Source organism: Xenopus laevis, chromosome 4S (assembly GCF_017654675.1).
Source record: "Xenopus laevis strain J_2021 chromosome 4S, Xenopus_laevis_v10.1, whole genome shotgun sequence".
NCBI lineage: Eukaryota > Metazoa > Chordata > Amphibia > Anura > Pipidae > Xenopus > Xenopus laevis.
In genome coordinates, this window is record NC_054378.1 from 11,785,305 (window position 1) to 11,798,956 (window position 13,652).

The following is a 13,652-nucleotide window of genomic DNA, read 5'->3' on the forward strand; positions in this document are numbered from 1 at the left end:
ATTTCCGTCTATTTTGTCGCATGTGTAGTTGTCGCAAACCGGGAAATTGCTCCAACTACGCATGCGCCGCTTCGCCGGAAGATGGCTGCCATGAACTGCGTTACCTGAATCTGCACCAAGGGGTAAGTAAAAAGTTAGGGGCATTTCCCGAGGGGGGTCTACATAGGGTAGGGGGGTAAGGTTTTTTTTTTAGTTGAATTGAGTTGAATTCTCTTTTAAATGATGGTCCTTGCAATGCCACAATGCCTGAGCGCACCCCTAATGCAGTGGCTACTATACTGGACTATAATCTATTCTTCTCCATATATTTGTATACTTTGTTTCCATACAGAAATAGATACAGACCATGAAATAGACCAAATGTTTAGGAGTAGGAGAGCCCACTGGGAGTTTTCTTGGTACACTGGTGGGCCACTTGTCAGGAACAGGGCAATAAACTTACATAAAAAACCCAGTCGGTATCCCCAGGTGACTCCTCCCGAGCTGGCTTGTTGATCTACTTTGCCCCCCCCCCCAAAAAATAGCCACAAAACAAAATTCACAAAAGTCATAATTTATTGAATGCTTATGAGCTGCCAGTGGCCTCTCACACCTGGATGTGATCCTACGCCACGGCAGCAAGAAGATATTTAGATGCTATACAGGTATCGATTATTTTTTTTTTGTTTCTGTAAAAGTGCTGTGACATGTTTTTTGACTACATTTCACAGAAAACTAGCGAAAGGTGTTCTGAATGAGATCTGCACCTACAGAAGAATCTGCCACGTGGATGAGCATTGCACAACAAGAAAGCACGCCGGCTTGGGAAGCGGAATTGAGATATTTAGGGAGTTGGTTTATCCAAGTCCTCTGCACTGGTAGCAGGACAGACTCTCGGCTAAAAGAAGGTGCAGAGGAGCTGTGGTAAGTGCTGTAGTATAGACATTAACTGGGGACATACTAGAAATAGAAGCCATGGGTTTATGAACGGCATCAGCTTTTTAATGAAATTGGTGCTCAATAATAACTGGGATATGTTAATCTCCTCTTCTTCACGGCGACTAATCTCCCCGATCTGCCTTCCGCCGGCTAAAATTAAAATCGCCTCGAGGCAGGCACTCGGAGCGATTAATTTTCCCGAAGTCGCTCGTAATTGCCTCACGAGGAAACTTTGGGAGATTAGCCGCCGCGAAGAAGAGGAGATTTGTCGCCTGGCGACTAATCTCCCCGAATCTGCCCGTGTGGCCAGACCCTAAGGGCTCTTACTCATGAGCGTTTTTACCTGCGCTCCCCTGCGTTCCGTTTTTCGGCGTTCAGCCGCAGGGGAGCGCAGGAATAGACGCATTTCATTATTTCAAATGGGGCTGTACTCACACAGGCGCGTGTAGGCGCCGAACGCAGGAAAAATGCAGCATGTTGCGTCTCAACCTGCGTTCGGCGCCTACATGCGCCTGTGTGAGTACAGCCCCATTTGAAATAATGAAATGCGTCTATTCCTGCGCTCCCCTGCGGCTGAACGCCGAAAAACGGAACGCAGGGGAGCGCAGGTAAAAACGCTCATGAGTAAGAGCCCTAAAAGGTAAGAGGGTAGAGACAAACAAGGAGCAGGAAGATGATTTAGGGCAGATCTCGGTTTGTTGATGGTGAAAAAAAAGCATCGGCACTGAGCAGAGCTTTCATTTTATTTGGAAATCTTACCAAATAAAATATATTCTCTATAAAGTAAATTAAATAACTGGCTTCAGATCCAGCACTGGTAATGGGAAGATCGGAACGAGTCCCATCTGCAAGGCAGTAGCCTTAGAGGCTTAACTTGTGTTCATACAAGAAATAAAAATAAAGAAACCAAGTACAGACAGTGACGTATGCAAAGTGGTTGGTGTGCTAAAAGCCACATTTATGTTTAGGACAAAAAAAAAAAGCGTGTTTAGTCAATCACTGCAGTGCAAAACAAAAAAAAAAGAAAGAAAGATTATGAGAGACAGCTCAAGGTGCTATTATGCAGTGCATATATTTATAGGATTTGTGTTCATGAAGGAGTTAAAAACAGCACTAGGCAATGACTATAAAGAAGCTGGAAAGGAGGAGGGTGGAAGTGAGGAAAGAAAGGATGGTATGGAACAAGGAAAATATATGTGAAAGAATAGGAAATGTAGTAATAGAGGACAAGTAACAAGGACTAAGTAAACCAAAGAGTAAGGTGAAAAGATGCCGTATTTACACGACAGGCGTAAGGCTTATCAGAGAACTTAGAAATTATGACTCAACCGTTCAGACTGGCACAGCATTATAAATGACCAACGTTGCACCCTGTGCCAATCATTACAGAGAGCAACATGAGATCTCAATACATCTCTATAGAGAAAAAGGGCCAAGTGAGTGTTATTCTTCTGCAAATGCACTGAATTAAAACCACCCTACACCTACAGTAGGTAATGCTGGTTCAATGTGCCTGGTGTGGTTCATGTTTAAGGTACACTTGAAATGTCATAAAGTGAAGAGAGAAAAGGTGCTTCTCTGGACTCAGGGTGATAGTATGGCTGTACACACACAACTTGTTAACGGCACGGAACGTTGGACAGATTTTGTGCAGGTTGTCGTCGTGTGCATAGATGCCCCAGATATGTAGAGTCCAGACCTCAGTACCTCATGGTGCTGGATGCTCGGAAGTAGGACAGAAACTTGAAACACATACTAACGACAAAATACCAGATGTTTCTCGCCATCTGTGACCTGGCAATGAACACGCGCCAGATGAGCACTACCAGGATGGTGTTGAACCCGTAGCGGATGTTCCGTAACCTGCGGGATAAAGAAATGGTGGCAACAGTTAGCGCCAGTCGCAATACACAGAGAATAAAATAGCATTGAATGTTCTTTCAAAAATCAACAGACTATAGGGGTCAGCACTAAAAAGCTAGGGAAATTCAGAATATACCAAATAGAGAACTTATGTTGCAGTGTTTCTTAGAGAGATGTAGTTCAACACCTTCACCTATTTATGCACTGTACAATATTGTGTTCCTGTTTTATATTTAAACACCACGTGCTCATGATAAGTGGGCACGACACGCCTCTGAGGAAGTCGGTAAGTGACGAAACGCGTCAGGTGACTGTTGACATCATCCCCAAGCGCCGAGGAACCTTACGCGTTGAAGGGAAGACACCGCGGGTCAGAGTCAAACCACTGACACTATGGGGCACATTTACTATGGGTCGAATATCGAGGGTTAATTAACCCTCGATCCACTGACACTATGGGTCGAATATCGAGGGTTAATTAACACTCGATATTCGACCATCGAAGTAAAATCCTTCAACTTCGAAGTCAAAGGATTTACCGCATTTCGTTTGATTGAACGATCAAAGGAAAAATCGTTCGATCGAGCGATTAAATCCTTCGAATTGAACAATTCGAAGGATTTTAATCCATTGATCGAACGATTTACCTTCGATAAGAAATTACTTAGAAAGCCTATGGGGAAGGTCCCCATTGGCTAACATTGGTGCTCGGTAGGTTTTAGCTGGCGAAGTTTTTTTTAAAGAGAGAGCACTTCGACTATCGAATGGTCTCATAGTTGAACGATTTTTTGTTCGAATCGTTCGTTTCGAAGTTGAAGTCGTAGTCGAAAGTTGAAGTAGCCAATTCGATGGTCGAAGTAGCCAAAAAAAACCTTCGAAATTCGAAGTATTTTTCATTCTAATCCTTCACTCGAGCTAAGTAAATGTGCCCCTACAATTCCTTTGAAAACCACAGACGAGAAGCAAGAAAAGGGGAGATATGATATGAGCAATCATAACCACAAAATTGTGAGTGCATGATTTTATAGAGATTTTTAAAGTAATAAAGGTTTTACACTATTATTGCGTTCCACATCTATCTGCAGCAAGGATCCCATCGGGAAGCCATTCCGTTTCCGTATTCTTTTAATATATGCTGAATTTAATTTGAAACGTCTGTGAGTACCCAAACAGGAACACAATATTGTGCAGTGCATAATAAGGTATAGAAAATAGAAATACTACACCTTAAGTTCTCTATTTGCTATATTCTGATTTTCCCTAGCTTTTTAGCGCTGACCCCTACAGTCTGTCGATTTTTGGTTGAATGTTACGCTCGAGGAGAACGAGTTTTTTCGGGTCGGATTAAAGGGGCAATAGTTCTAGAGACTTTGGACACTTTTGCTTTTAGCATATCTTGGTCTAGGAATATTCTTTGTAAGATGTTTCCCTATTGCTCAAGAGCGGCAGTTAAATCCCTATAATAAATTCTGTACAGCTCAGTGGAATGGTGTCCTTCAGCTGGTGATACAAAGATACCCTCTCTCAGCAATGATTTCTTCTACCCCTTATTTCCAAAGTTTCAGCTGATCGTGTGCATATACTGAGACCCATTTGCCCGTACCTGTTAAGTTAGGGGTTGTTCATCTTTGAGTTAACGTTTAGTATGATGTAGAGAGGGATATTCTGAGACAATTTGCAATTGGTTTTCATTTTTTATTATATGTGTTTTTTGAGTTATTTAGACTTTTATTCAGCACCTCTCTAGGTTGCCATTTCAGCAATCTGGTTGCTAGGGTCCAAATCAGCACAGCAACCATGCATTGAATTAAATAAGAGACTGGACTGTGAATAGGGGAGGGTCTGAATAAAAAGTTGAGAAATAAAAAGGAGCAATAACAATAAATGTGCAGATTTACAGAGCATTTGTTTTTAAGATGGGGTCAGTGACCCCCATTTGAAATCTGGAAAGAGTCAGAAAAAAAGCCAAATAATTAAAAAACCATAAAAAATAATAATGAAGACCAATTAAAAAGTTGCTTAGAATTGGCTATTCTACAACCTACTAAAAGTTAACTGTAAGGTGAAGCACCCCTTTAATAAATGCAAAGCCTGATGGCTAGGGGCAGGGCATCAAATGACCCAGGACCACTAACTTACTTTGCCTTTTATACAAAATCAAGGGCAAACGGTTCAGTACTGGGAAGTGCAGGTGGTGCGTATCAAGCGGGGGCCTCAGAAGGGGATGAAGGATCTATATCCTTTAAAAAATATTTACTATAGATCTGTGGGTCTCCAAAATACAATACTTTTACTGGACCCCGGAGAAAAAAAGTGGGATGCAAATTCTTAAAGCGACACATTCCTATAAAAATCATAGGAACGTGTCCATATCTAGGAGCTGCTGCAAGCTGAAGAGTTTCCACTAAAAGCCCCCCACAACCACCCCAGCCCGGTGAAACTTTATGAAGCCGACCCTCTGACACAACGAACGGATCTTCTGCATTGCTTCAGTGGGATGGGTTGGAGCAATTCTTCCATAGGCTGCAGCCCTGTTTTCATTTATAATAAGCCTATGGAAGGATCGCGCCACCCCCAGCCTAACGTCACTGAAACAACACAGAAGATCATTTAGCAGTGTTGGACGGTCATCTTAATGAAGGTTCGCGGGGCTGGGGGTGTTTTTTTACTAGATATGGACACGTTCCTATGATTTTTATAGGAATGTGTCAGTATCGCTTTTAGAGTACCAAAGACAAGCCCCCAGCGGCACCCACCCAGTCTCTCCTTAGCTTCATCTTACTAGATCTGTACTTTGATGAAACTTAATAGTGCTTAATCTTGAAGCTTTTCCTGTTATCTTAAGCCCCTTAAACACTTTCTCTTTTATTAATGCTGCTCTGCACGCATGTGTGCCTTATACCCCAACTTACTTATTTAAGTGCTTCCTTGCTGCAGGGAGGCCAGACATTTCTTCATTCAAAACGTATTTTTTGGTTCCCATGCAGTAGTTTTCCATGTATTCTGCCCAGTGCAGCTGTCTGACATCAAAGTTGAACACCTACAAAAGAAATATTGCAAGTCATGCAAAGCATATACATTGGTAAAGACCGATATGATTTGCTGCTTTTTTGGTGCACCTAAGGAAAGGTCCCACAATCCTATAAAGAACTAAAATTATTATTATGGCTAGAAACACTGTATTTTGTACACTGAACTCTCAGAATCAGCCCAGAGGTTCAGTAGTCCAACAACAGTAACGATCCAGGCCTTTAAAACAGCCAACAACAGCCCCCAATGTTGGATCTTATTACTCCACCTTTTGAATGTCAGTGGCACTGCACATGCTCAGTGTGCCCTAGGCTGCTGTTGAGAATCTAAGCTTAGAGGTCCTTGAAAATTATCCAGACCAGTGCTGTCCAACATCTGTGGTACGAAGGGCTGGAATTTTTATGGGCGTCGCGGCAGAGGCCCGATAATGGAAGCTGCGTTGACCACTCCCAGTTTTTAAAACACACCCAGTTTATACCACACCCAGAACATTTCAGATTTTATCCATATAAATGGTAGTAACACACCAGAAAACCAAAGGGTTGGTCATAAGACATGCCCTTAAATCTCCCCTATGGATAGCACAGCAACTCCCAGCACATAATTAAACACCTTAGGGACCCTATAATAACTATTTTCAAATGATATTAAAACTCCAGGACAACACAGAATACTTTAAGAGTAGGGTAGAGGCACACGATGCTATTTGGGGAAGATTAGCCGACAAATTGTCTTTTCTTAGGGAGACTAATCTCCGTGCAATACCTTCCCTCCGGCTAGAATCTTAATCGCCGACGGGATGGCACTTGGAACGCTATGCTGTCCGAAGTCGCCCGAAGTTTCCTCGTGAGGCAACTTTGGAAAACAAACGCTCCAAGTGCCATCCCGCCAGCGATTTAGATTCTAGCCAGCAGGAAGGCTTTTCGGGGAGATTAGTCGCACGAAGAAGAGGCACTTTGTCGCAGGGCGACTAAATCTTCCTGAATCTTAGCGTGTGCCCTTAACCTTACATGTGATTGTCTCGTGAAGTGCATCAAAATGCATACATGCCATTTGCATAATTTGTCAAGATACATTTAGCGCTTTTACTATATTTTTAGACATATCAAACACAGAAGAATGCAGCAAAAAAAAAAAAAACACAACAGAAAGTTACTGTGCTAAAATGCAGATCAGAACACTTATGGGTAGAACCAGGTACAATAAAACAATCAATAAGGATCATTTATTGACAACAGACCTCTTATGGGGATTACATTTGCTAACCAGAGCTGCATGTCTCCTCTAATATCCCAGCCAAGAACATGAGAACCAATAATGCTGACAGTAAGACTATAACAAATGAGATTTGGACAAAAAAAATGTAGACATCAGCATTCACGTTGTTATGCTTAGTTGCTCACGGCTACTCATCTGGGGCCTTCATTTGACGTCTGTTGAACAATCAGATTTTTTATGGCGCACCATAGCTCTGCGTTACTATGAAAGGGATCAACTATGTAACTAAGAGCGGACTAACTCATTAAAGTGGCCATTCACTGCAAGATCAACTCGTTTGGTAAAGTCACCAAACAAGCAGACATGGGCTCAATTTGTCACCCACACATATCGAGCTAATCCAATCATAGGCCAGGGGGGACACAGATTAGACCATACAGGGGAGTTTACAGTCCACTGATGCAGTCGAAAATAAAAATCAAACACGATTAAGTGTATGATTTTCAGCCAGATTTCCCTCAGCAGGTCCTATACACTCTTGTCAAGTCTACCGCTTTTATTCTCCTGTGTAAGGCTACCATTATCCATTCATAACCAAAGTGGAAGTTTACCAATCCATGTGTGTGGCCAAAAATAAAACAAAGTCCTGATTTCCCATTGGATATCAGATTGGAAATGCTGAAGAATACTTGATGGGTGAGGAATATATAAATGTAGAAAAAACGGCAATACCTTGGTATGCGGCAACAGGGAAGGGACAGGTGTTCCCGAAACGTTTGATTGTAACTGCAGTGTCTGGTAGCACTATGGAATAAATTGGGATCACCCCTGTTGCAGCATACCAAGGTATTGGCGTTTTTTCTACATCTGGATTAATTGCTGGTGTATGGCTAGGCCAGTGCCATTGCCTTTCACCCCTTAAACTGAACTTTTTTGAGGAATATATAAGGCTGTGGATGAAGTCATCTACTGAAAGGCCAAGGCGAGGATTATATGATCTAATTTTTTTGTTTTTAAAGTCAGAAATGCATTGTGTATGTTTACACCACTGCAGATGGGGCACAGGTGGTACTGTTGTACTGGGCCCAGGCCTAAACACAGCCGAAATTTAAGTCCTGAAGCGGCGATAAGACCCAAAGTCATGAAAACAGACGAAATTGAAGTCATGAAGCGATGAAAGACCCGAAGTCACGAAAACAGCCAAAATTTAAGTCCTGAAGAGGCGAAAAGACCCGAAGTCACGAAAACAGACGAAATTGAAGTCCTGAATTGGGAAAAGGACCTGAAGTCATGAAAAAAGCTGAAATTTAAGTCATGAAGCGGTGAAAAGACCCGAAGTCATGAAAACAGCCGGAATTGAAGTCCTGAAGTTGCGAAAAGACCCAAAGTCCCGAAAGGAGATGGAGTCGAAGTCCTGAAGCCATGAGTTCAATTCTACTGAACACCAATTTGTGTTTATTATGTATTTTCATTCCACTGGCCAACAATGTATTCTTTTAATACCCTATAGGCCCCTGCCACCAATGTTTTTTATTTATTTATTTTTTTCCAAATATTCTCTGGGGCTCCAATTTTTTTTTTTTTTAACTTATAGGGGGGCCCTGTCACCAATAATTATTATTTTACTTTTATGGGGGGCCGTGGCGCCACAGTTTTTTTTTTAACTTATAAGGGGGCCCTGACCATCAATAGCTTTTTATAAATTGTGTGTGTGTGGGGGGGTAACCTTTTTTAGCGCGGATGTCTGTGTAGTCTTTAAACTGTGGTATGGAGTGGGTGGGATCTGGGGTGGGGCTGAAAATTGTTGAAATGCTGCTACTTTCAGTCACCATGTCTGCCATAGCCTTAGGGGCATGCTTCCTAACATTGGAGATAAAATATCTGGAAAGATTATTGGAGATGTTGGCCATAGCAACCAATCAGATCTATTCTCTAAATTATAGGTGGCTGTTTAATTGCCATTTGGTTGCCACGAGCAACATCTCCTGAAATCTCTCCAGATATTTATCTCGAATTTGAAAGTAAATGATACCGGCCTAAAGGTGGCCATAGACTCAAAGATCCGCTCCTTTGGCGACATCGCCAAACGAGCGGATCTTTCACCGATATGCCGCTAACTGCATGGCTATATCGGGGGTAATTCGAACGTTCGGCTGAACGATCGAATTACGTTGCGCCAAGGGGCTCCGACGGGTCGGTCGGTTAAAAATCAAACCTTCCCGATCGATATCGTGGCCAGATATCGATCGGCAAGACCTGTCGGAAGCCCCCATACACGGGCAGATAAGCTGTCAAATCGGTCCAAACGACCAATATCGGCAGTTTTATCTGCCCGTGTATGGCCACCTTTAGAAATTGAAATAGTGCCAGGGACAACACTTACCTTTTTGTCTTCTGGACTCAGCTGGCTCATAAGCATGTTGGTATTTTCATTGTTCCACACCCAGGAGTTACTTGTGAAATATTCCAGTAGCATCATGGCCCTATGAAGACGAGTTATGGTCTTCATCATCCTTCCAGAAAGAAAACTGAATGAGTACAAGGTGCCAATGACACAGAGAGGACAGATGCCATTATATACCCCAGAAAGGTCACAAATGCATTACAGCACAATACAAATCTGTTTTGGGAAGCCATGAAATTGTGAAAAAGCATGACAGATTCTCGCAGTACCTAAAAGTAAGTTCAAATACAGAAACATGAACAAAGCACTTAACACCTTCTAACTATTTTGATCAATATTATCATCTTATCACAGGATTCGTTTTAGTATGAATGATTAGCCCTGCAGCGCAATATTCATTGTACAGCACTTGAGTGCAACTGCCACCCAGGGTCCAACCAAGTTTTAGGATTCACAGCTACTACAGAAGTGAAGGTTACGATCAGAAGGATTCCATTGGTTCTTGTGGGTTTTGATTATACACGACGCCAGCACATTCTGCAGCTTTGCAATTGGTCCCTGCCCCTGTAGGGCTTACAATCTAGTTTCCCTTCACTCAACGTATCCTTAACTTTTTGATTTAGAAGGGGAGCACTAGCAGGCCACTTTTATTTGGTTTCAAAGTGTACTAAGTGGAGTTGGGTTTTACTGGAGGTCATCTAGATAATGACGTTTTGTTCTATATAGTGTGCAGGTATGTGCATACTCGCAGCCAGTTAGGAAGCAGCATTCCCATGCACAGATTTATACTCTATCTAGGAAGCAGGGGCATATTGGGTTAATAGTCCTGTGTTAACAAAACAGAAGTTATTGCCAAATGAAATGTGGGGAAAGGTTCAAGTGCACCAACACAATACCATCACATACTAAACGTGGCCAGCCATACATGCAGTTAGGCAGTTTAGTTGATTTTAAACCAATTGCCTGAGCAACAGATCTTCTGTCATCCCAATTGTCCATGTCAGTCTATGCATGGTGCATATCCGCAGCAGCTGCTCCTCCTTGACTGTTAGCCTTGATGAAAGTAAAGTGTAGCCATGTACGTAGATATGGCCAATTATACAGTATCTGCTCATTCGTCTGGCAGACTGATTGGCCAGTCCTGTGTATGGTGGAAGAGATCACCATCGCTGACTGGTTTGCTGTATCATGCGGTATAATTAGTGTGTTTAAAGGAACAGTTCAGTGTAAAAATAAAAACTGGGTAAATAGATTAAAGGAATAGGCTGTGCAAAAATAAAACATATCTAATATAGTTAGTTAGCCAGAAATGTAATGTATAAAGGCTGGAGTGAAAAATGGGGAAATAGGCTGTGCAAAATAAAAAACGTATCTAATATAAATAGTTAGCCAAAAATGTAATGTATAAAGACTGGAGTGACTGGATGTGTAACATAATAGCCAGAACACTACTTAGTTACCAGCACTACTAGTTACTATAGTGACTATAAGGGCTTTAGCACACGGGCAGATTCAGGGAGATTAAGTTGCCTGACGACTACGCGCCTCTTCTTCGGGGCGAAATTCCCCCCGAACTGCCTTCCCCCTGCTAAAATGAAAAATGCCTGCGGCAATGCACTCGCGGCACTTCAATTTCCGAAGTCACCCGAAGTTTCCTCGTGAGGCAACTTCGAGCGGCTTCGGAAATCTAAGTTCGGGGAGATTGTCGCCCTGAAGAAGAGGTGATTAGTCGCCAGGCGACTAAATCTCCCCGAATCTGCCGTGTGCTAAAGCCCTAAAGGGGGCCACATGGGACATAACTGTTCAGTGAATGTGTAATTGATCCTCGGCATTTAGCTCAGATTAAAAAACAAACGGTTATGACCCATGTGCCCCCCCCCTCAAGTCACTGATTGGTTACTGCCTGGTAACTAATCAGTGGAAACCAAGAGAGCTGAAAAGCAGGAAGTAGTGTTCTGGCTATTATGTTACACATCCACTCACTCCAGCCTTTATACATTACATTTTTGGCTAACTAACTATATTAGAAAAATTTCTTATTTTGCACAGCCTATATATTTACCAAGTTTTTATTTTTACACTGAATAATAGGAAACAACCCAGTCCAAGATTTAATTTGTGACACTTAAGATGACTTAAATTATTCGCTGAACCAAATGCAAATTTCTTGCCATGTTATCTCGGATAACGGATCTTTCTGTAATTTGGATCTTCATACCCTAAGTCCACTAGAAAATCATGTAAACATTAAATAAATCCAATAGGCTGGTTTTGATTCCAATACGGATTAATTATATCTTAGTTGGGATCAAGTACAAGCTACTGTTTTACTATTGGAGCAAAAAAGGGAATCCTTTTCAAACATTTGGATTACTTGGATAAAATGGAGTCTATGGGAGATTGCCATTCCGTAATTCGGAGTTTAACGGGTTTCCGGATAACGGATCCCATACCTGTACTACATACATTTATGGCCATTTTTAGACATTCTTTGCTAATCTAACCCACAGATTAATTTATGAAGCTGCCATTCTTTAGCATTATACAAAGTCTATATGCAGAAGGAACTGTTCAACTAAAAAAGAAAGTACACTGTAAATGTTTGCCCCTTTTTGTTAAATACCTAGTGGCATTTAAATACACTCTTTAAAGTGAGATACTTACACCTGCCTTTCAGAGCGGCGCACTAACTAACTACAACAGATGCCCGTTACTTTAAAAGGACCAGTAATGTCATAAAGGAGTTATTTGTCTCAACCAGATCATTGTAAAGCTCTACGGGAGGAAGCGCAAAATCACCCCAACAGTGGCGTAACTAGTTGTTACTGGGCCCCATAGCAAATTCAATTTAGGGCCCCAAAATATTTATATAAGTTGGCCTATTTTACCAAGATATATTGAAATTGCTAATTAATTAGGGTCTCACTGGGCCCCCTACACTCCTGAGCCCCCCTGCAACCGCAGGGTCTGCTTCCTCTATAGTTACGCCCCTGCACCCCAATCCCTTCCACTCAAGGTGAATGCAATTGCTTTTTGTTTTTTTTTCTCATCCACATCATTTAAAAGCTCTGTGTGAGTAAGCTTAATATTAACCCAATCCTTCCACTCAAAGTGAATGCAATTGCTGCTGTCATGTACTGGGATGTATTTGTTGAAAATGCAGACATATCTGTCACTTAAAAAGGACCAGGCTTGTGGCAATAAATCTTATTCATTTTGATCGGGTGAAGGAGATTTCTAGCATCAACTTCAACCCTCCCATTGAATTACAAAATGCTTGAAATCTCCTTTCCTGCCATTACCCTTAAAGCTAAAATCTGATCATTAAAGTAAAACTTTAAAATAAGTGAATGTAAAATTGATGAGGGGGCTATTCTGAGCACTTTTGCAATGTACATTCATTACTTATTTTTAATTCCCAAATTTTAAAGGATATACGTACTGTTAATATGAATGAATTTGGTTACAACACCAAGTAGTTAAGGAAGTTGCCAGGAGAAAGAAAGAGGCTGCTCTGATGTTCTTCTGCTTAGGAAAAAAATTATAAACCTTTCTCCCAACTTTCCTAAGCAGAAGAACATCAAAACAGCCATTTTTATTTCTCCTGACAACTTCCTTGACTACTTGGTGGTCAGACTGGACAGAAAATGACCAGCAAGTGGCGCTGTTGTAACAAAATTATTTCATATTAACAGTACATGTATCCCTTAATATGTTGGGAAAAAAAATAAATAAATAACAAATGTACATTGCAAAAGTGCTTAGAATAGCCCCCTCATCAATTTTACATTCACTTATTTTTAAGGGGTACTTTTCCTTTAAAGAGGGAGTATAGTCTAAAATTGAATAAGGCTAGAAATGCTGTATTTTGTATACTAAACATAAACATGAACTTACTGCACCACAAGCCTAATCAAATTTCTGCTTTCAAATTTGGTCACAGGGGGTCACCATCTTGTAACTTTGTTAAATAGACCACACTGCACATGCACAGTGTGGTCTGGGCTGCTTAGGGATCGTCATAAATGTTCAAAACATCACAAGTCAAATAATATCTGCCAGAAGCCGATACAGCAAGACTGATTAATAAACAGAATATATAGACTGCACTGGGTCCTGTGTTTTCATGTAATCGAATGTGGATTTTATAGTTTTTGTATTGTTTAATACAAACTTTCTCCAACGCTGCAGAACCAGTGGCTGCAGCAAAATAATCCTC

The 13,652-nt window shown here is 41.4% G+C and overlaps 1 protein-coding gene across 5 annotated transcripts in view; it reads right to left on the reverse strand.

The window, feature by feature from the left end:
* Window positions 1-537: 537 nt before the first annotated feature.
* far1.S (fatty acyl-CoA reductase 1 S homeolog) overlaps window positions 538-13,652 on the reverse strand; it is a 57,483-nt gene continuing 44,368 nt past the window's right edge. For 3 of the 5 annotated variants that reach the window (XM_041591260.1, XM_041591257.1, XM_041591259.1), the window contains exons 10-12: window positions 9,413-9,542; window positions 5,694-5,821; window positions 1,800-2,781 (exon numbers count right to left, since the gene is read on the reverse strand). In XM_041591260.1, the coding sequence (XP_041447194.1) occupies window positions 2,619-2,781; window positions 5,694-5,821; window positions 9,413-9,542 (421 nt within the window). In that variant the 3' untranslated portion in view covers window positions 1,800-2,618. 5 annotated transcript variants of the gene reach the window in all.